This window comes from Nicotiana tomentosiformis, chromosome 2 (genome assembly GCF_000390325.3).
Source record: "Nicotiana tomentosiformis chromosome 2, ASM39032v3, whole genome shotgun sequence".
Taxonomy (NCBI): domain Eukaryota; kingdom Viridiplantae; phylum Streptophyta; class Magnoliopsida; order Solanales; family Solanaceae; genus Nicotiana; species Nicotiana tomentosiformis.
In genome coordinates, this window is record NC_090813.1 from 168,418,583 (window position 1) to 168,423,964 (window position 5,382).

General features: G+C 38.1%; 1 protein-coding gene and 1 non-coding gene across 2 annotated transcripts; one reads left to right on the forward strand and one right to left on the reverse strand.

Annotated features, from left to right (window-relative positions):
* Positions 1-2,224: 2,224 nt before the first annotated feature.
* On the reverse strand, positions 2,225-3,965 carry LOC138906054 (uncharacterized). Its single transcript, XM_070194574.1, has 4 exons — positions 3,771-3,965; positions 3,382-3,594; positions 2,807-3,294; positions 2,225-2,537 (listed from the first exon to the last, which is right to left on the reverse strand). The coding sequence occupies exons 1-4, from the start codon at positions 3,963-3,965 to the stop codon at positions 2,225-2,227; spliced, it is 1,209 nt and encodes a 402-aa protein (XP_070050675.1).
* Positions 3,811-3,917, forward strand: LOC117274973 (small nucleolar RNA R71). Its single transcript, XR_004505133.1, has one exon. It is a non-coding gene; the product is annotated as a small nucleolar RNA R71 (small nucleolar RNA).
* Positions 3,966-5,382: the final 1,417 nt, after the last annotated feature.

The window sequence follows — 5,382 nt, forward strand, 5'->3', positions numbered from 1 at the left end:
GTAAAAATTGCACAGGTGCGCCGCATGGGGCGACGCTCCATGCGGGGCATTAGTGGGGAAATCCAGAGAGCTGATTGTTTCACTTTGGAAGAATTTTGCACTTGCGCCTCGCGCCTCGCTATGCATGGTGCGGGGCGGTAGTGCAGTTTTCTCAGAGTAATTTGTTTTCTCATTTTTTGACATCCAATTTTGGTCCTCGACCCTCGAACACAATCCCGGCTTAATCCCTTGGGCTTTTATTTAGACTTCAAAGCTCCAAATAGCTCGGATTATCTCCACAATATCTACATAGATCGGAATCACTCATACAAGGCATAAACTACATAATAAGTGCAAAACACTATCAATTAAAGTTCAAACACGGATATAGTGCAGTGAATTAGAGTGCAATAAGTGTCTAAAATATGAGATTATAGCCTCCCATCAATACCCCACACTTAACCTATTACTCGTCCTCGAGCAATCAAACTACACTTCACATAGACACGGCCTTTTAAAACAACTCTCATAACTCATCACACCAAGAATATTTAAAACAGATTAAGCACAATACTTTAACATCCTACCCTCAAGATTTGACTCAAAAGCACCACGCATTATTTATAACCTGCTCACTTACTCTAACAAAGAGGTCAACGACATTATCTTTCCTTCATGAATCAATTGCACTCACACAACAATAGAGAGTAGTTTCACACACAATGAAATTTAAGAATAATTAGGAACTCAAGATAGAAAGAATTCACTCACTCTCAGAAACAACATTCATATTCCACAAAATACGTACCATAGGCTTGCCCGTAGTGTACTACTCTACTAATTGAGCTCACTCAGTCAAGGATCAAATAAGACTTTAATCAGTTGTAATGTAGACTGCAGGAAAGGTAGGAATTTTTTATATAAGAGTGACTACACCTCCCTAAGAACTTTAATACATATAATTAACCATTCAAAACCCCACACTTATGTCAAACCATAACTCCACGTTCACATCAATATACATTAACTCCCTACTTCTTTAAGAACAATTACATCAAGAGTCACCACTCTCAAGGAATAGTTTTTCCACAACAATACACTTATTTGTTTTTTTTTTCTTCAAAACATTGCACATTTCTCCTTATTTCAATAGTTCCACTCAAAAGCCAAACCAAACCACCCCACACTTCACTTTTACAAAGTTCATAACGAATTCAAGTGCTCACGAAAGGTACAAGGTTCAAATAGATGGTCAATTCAAACAAATGATTAGGGCTTGTAATGTTGTTGCCAAAGAAATAGGATTACATGCTCAAAGGGGTTAACTACGGTACATAACAATCAGGTGGGCAAAATCATATATCTAGCTCAACAAAGAAACGCTTATATCCCTTCCAAGACTGAATAAAACTACCATTTCGCTTTGCAAACACACGGGGCAAGTTCTAGACATCAAATGCAATGCACAAAATAACATAAAACCTCACACACACATGGCACATAACTCACTCAAGATTGGACTATCAAGACACTCTAGTCAAAGCAGTTAAGCAAAGTTAAGATCATACAACTTAAGGTGCTTATGCAAGAGTCAAAAACTAAGCCTAAGCGTCACAACTAAAGCACTAACTGTTCTCAAGGTATAATAAAGTTAAGAGATATTGCCTTCAATTCAATTTATATTATACGGTTTCCTACTCCTAAAAAATAAAAACTAACTACACCCGGTTCAAACAAAACCCTTGGAAAAGAATCGCGACACACAGAAAAACCAAGGGGAAATTATTACACTACCTACAAAATAAAATCTTTTTGTCTTTTTTCTTCCGACTTTAATCCCTCAAGAAACTTGTTGATGATATCCATCGTCAGGAAAAATCAAAAATTTTAAAAATATTTAAAATATTTATATTTGTTTTTCAAATTTCTTTCTATCTCTAACTACTAAAACAAAGAAAATTAAAACTAATATACATACATACATAAAACATATCCCCCACCCACACTTTAAGTTGTGACATGTCCCAATGACACACAGTTAAAAAGCATAAGGTAAAGGAAACTTCCTAAAACATCTAGTCGGGATATGAGTCAAAGTCAGGCTCCATTCCTCGCCTTCGAATTAATGCGCACATCCATGCAGACAACTTCTTCTCAGCCTTCTTGGGGTACACCCCACACTTATCTTTCTCACTCACCGCAGCTTTCTCTTTCGAACCCTTCACTTTCCATTCAACACTTGCAGCTAGTTTTCCTTTTTGCACCCCTTTTCTACATCCATCTTAAACGTCAAGGTTTCCTCACTCACTCTAAGCATGAGTTTTCTCTCATGTATATCCAATATAGCTCTACCCGTTGCTAAGAATGGTTTTCCTAGAATAAGGGGAACCTCCTTGTTTTCCTCCATTTTCAACACTATAAAATCTACAGGAAATACGAACTTATCCACCCGAACAAACACATCTTCCACTATCCCCTCGGGTATCAAAGTCGTTTGGTCTTCCAGTAGCAAGGATATTGGTGCAGACCTTATCTCTCCAATCTCTTCCTTTAGTTTCCTATAAATAGATAGAGGCATTAGATTAATTGAGGCACCAGAATCATATAAAGACTTATCAAAAGTAATAGAGCCTAAAGAGCAAGGTATAGTAAAACTCCCTGAATCTTCACACTTTTGTGGGAGTTTATTTTCCAATATCGCGTTGCAATGCTCTGTGAGCTTGACCACTGAGGTCTCTTCTATTTTCCTCTTCTTTGTAAGGATCTCCTTCAAATATTTAGCATAAGAAGGCATTTGTGAGAGCACTTATTTGAATGGTAAGTTCACATGAATTGTTTCAGCATATCCAGAAATCTCTCAAATTGCTTGTCCAGCTTTTCTCTATATAGCTTTTGGGGGAAAGGTAAAGCAGGCATATGCTGGTTCTCCTCAGGTTCCTCCCTTCTCAAAGTTTCTCCCTTCTTATTTTTCTCTGCTTTCATCTGGCCCTTCTTGTTTTTATCAACATCATTCTTCAGCTGCTCCCCACTATCTTTTTCAAGTTTCACATCATTTTGGATCGGAGTGGGATCTTTCAGCACTTGCCCACTTCTCAAGGTTACGACATTTACTGTTTCTTTAGGATTTCTCTCAGTATCAGTAGGGAGATTTCCTGAAGCCCTCTCAAATAATATTGTTGCAAGTTGCTCAACCTGTTTCTCTAGCTTTCGAAAAGATGTACCCAGTTCTTTGATAGCTACTCCATGGGCGTCCAGCCTCTCATCTGTCTTGATAATGAAGGCCTTTATTAGATCCTCTAGACCAGCCTGAATGGGCTGTTGAGGCTGATATTGCTACCACAACTGATTTTGGAATGTTGGAGAACCTTGTTCCTGGGGTCTAGAGTTATTTTGTTGCCATACATTTGCGGTACCCCCGAGTGAAGACCATGAAAAACTGGGGTGTCTCTTTCTCATTGCATTAAAATTGTAGTTTCCCACATCATTCACTTCCTCAATTGAGGCTTGACACTCATGAATAGGGTGTCCTCTTCCACATATATCACACGTTGCATGAGGCTCACTTTGTATCAAGACTAAGGTTACCTTCCTTATTTCTTTAGCCATAGCATCAAGCTGTACTTACACAAATGTGTTAGCATCAACTTGGTGAACACCAGTTGATCTTCTTCTTTCAGCACTCTAAAAGGGCCACTGATTTTCATCTTCAGACAACTCATCAAGAATTGTAACTATCTTCTCTGGAGTCTTCTTCATCAAAGGGCCTCCAGCTGGATTGCTCAATGTTCTACGTGACCATCCCAAAAGTCATGGAGTTGCATCCAGAATTCAATTCCACTATGTTGCCATTTTCTAACAATCTCCTTAAACCTCTCCCATGCTTCAAAAACAGTTTCAGTCTCTTTCTGGCAAAAGTTATGGATTTCTCTTCTAAACTTGGCCGTCTTAGCTGGGGAGAAATATTTATCAAGGAATTTTCTGGTCATCTCCTCCAATATTCTTATTGATCCAGTGGGCAAGCTTCGAAGACACTACTTTGCATAATCTTTGAGTGTGAAGGGGAATGCCCTTAAGTACACAGCATCTCGTGACACACCATTATATTGAAAGGTGTTCATAATCTCCTCGAAGTCCATTAGATGTGTATTTGGATCTTCATCCATCTTCCCTCTGAAGACACAACAATTCTGAAGGGTTTGAAGCAACCCTTGCTTCAATTCAAAATTGTTAGCTGCAATTGGAAGTGGTCTCACACTTGATAAGCCTTGATTGTATACTGGTATAGCATAATCTCCCAGTGATCTCCCAAGAATGGGAGCTATATTTCCGAACTGGTCTGCAGTCAAGTGTTGATTTTGAGCAATTCTCCCACCCCTCTCTTCTTCATAGATAAACTATGCTTCTCTGATAGCTGCTTCCTCACCATCCTGTGTAGTTTTTTCTTGTTGTTGGGCTGCCTCTCTTGCAACCAAATCTACATTATCATCACCATTTCCAGCCATAGTTTCCTTTGTTGAGCATTGCCCAACCTTTTCTAACGTCTCAGTGAGATTTCTTTCCTTCTTCGGTTGTCGCAGTTATTTTTCTATCTCGGGCTCGTATGGTAGCACCTCTATTGTAAAAGATCGAGTCATGCACCAATCTAACCTGTAACATGTGCTCAGTCAAATAACACCAAATGTAAAAAGGGAAATATAATATGAAATAAAAAGAAAAATTCCTGAATTAGCAGTACAAACTATTTCAAATACTATTGATTGCCAATCCCCGGCAACGACGCCAAATTTTGAAGAGCACGAGCACAAGGATTTCATCATGCTAGCTATATTTGTCCATTTTTAGCGACGGGTAGAGCTAGATTTTGACGAGCTCGAAACACACACTTAAATTATGCTCGCTAGTCAAATATAGTATAGTATAATATCGTATCCACATGGATTGAATTTAAACAGTATTCTTGTAGTTTCTCGCTTGATCGCTATTCAAGAGGATCAACAATTGAGATTTATATGATTTCTAACTAAAATTAACTAAGACTCTAGAGCTATTGACTAATGACAATCGGAACAAAGAAGGTTATCAGTGGGGGAAAATAGGGGTTGATAGGATAGGTACAAGATAATTATTTGGGATCTAACTCCATATACTTCACTTCTAATATTTAAGTGAGTGTCTCGAATTCACTCAATTATTAGTTCAAACATTCAGCAAAAACTACTCTCTCGATTAAGTCTTAACCTCACGAGATGAATCAATTTAAGCATGTGAAGATATGAAAGAATGCGTAGTGGATTGGTGTTTAGGAAAACCTCTTTTGATTATTCTCCTAACTAGGTTTAATCAATGATTCAACTAGCCTCTTTCGATTACTAAGAAGAATTAATGAACTCAAACAACAATATA

What these genes read in the sequence shown, in the direction of transcription:
- LOC138906054 (XM_070194574.1), bottom strand. Translation starts at nt 3,965, where the DNA reads ATGACCAGAAAATTCCTTGATAAATATTTCTCCCCAGCTAAGACGGCC. An exon ending in ATGACTTTTGGGATGGTCAC is followed by an intron (nt 3,595 to 3,770) that starts GTAGAACATTGA and finishes GTGTAAGTACAG; the next exon opens with CTTGATGCTATGGCTAAAGA. An exon ending in GATATGCTGAAACAATTCAT is followed by an intron (nt 2,538 to 2,806) that starts GTGAACTTACCA and finishes ATCTATTTATAG; the next exon opens with GAAACTAAAGGAAGAGATTG.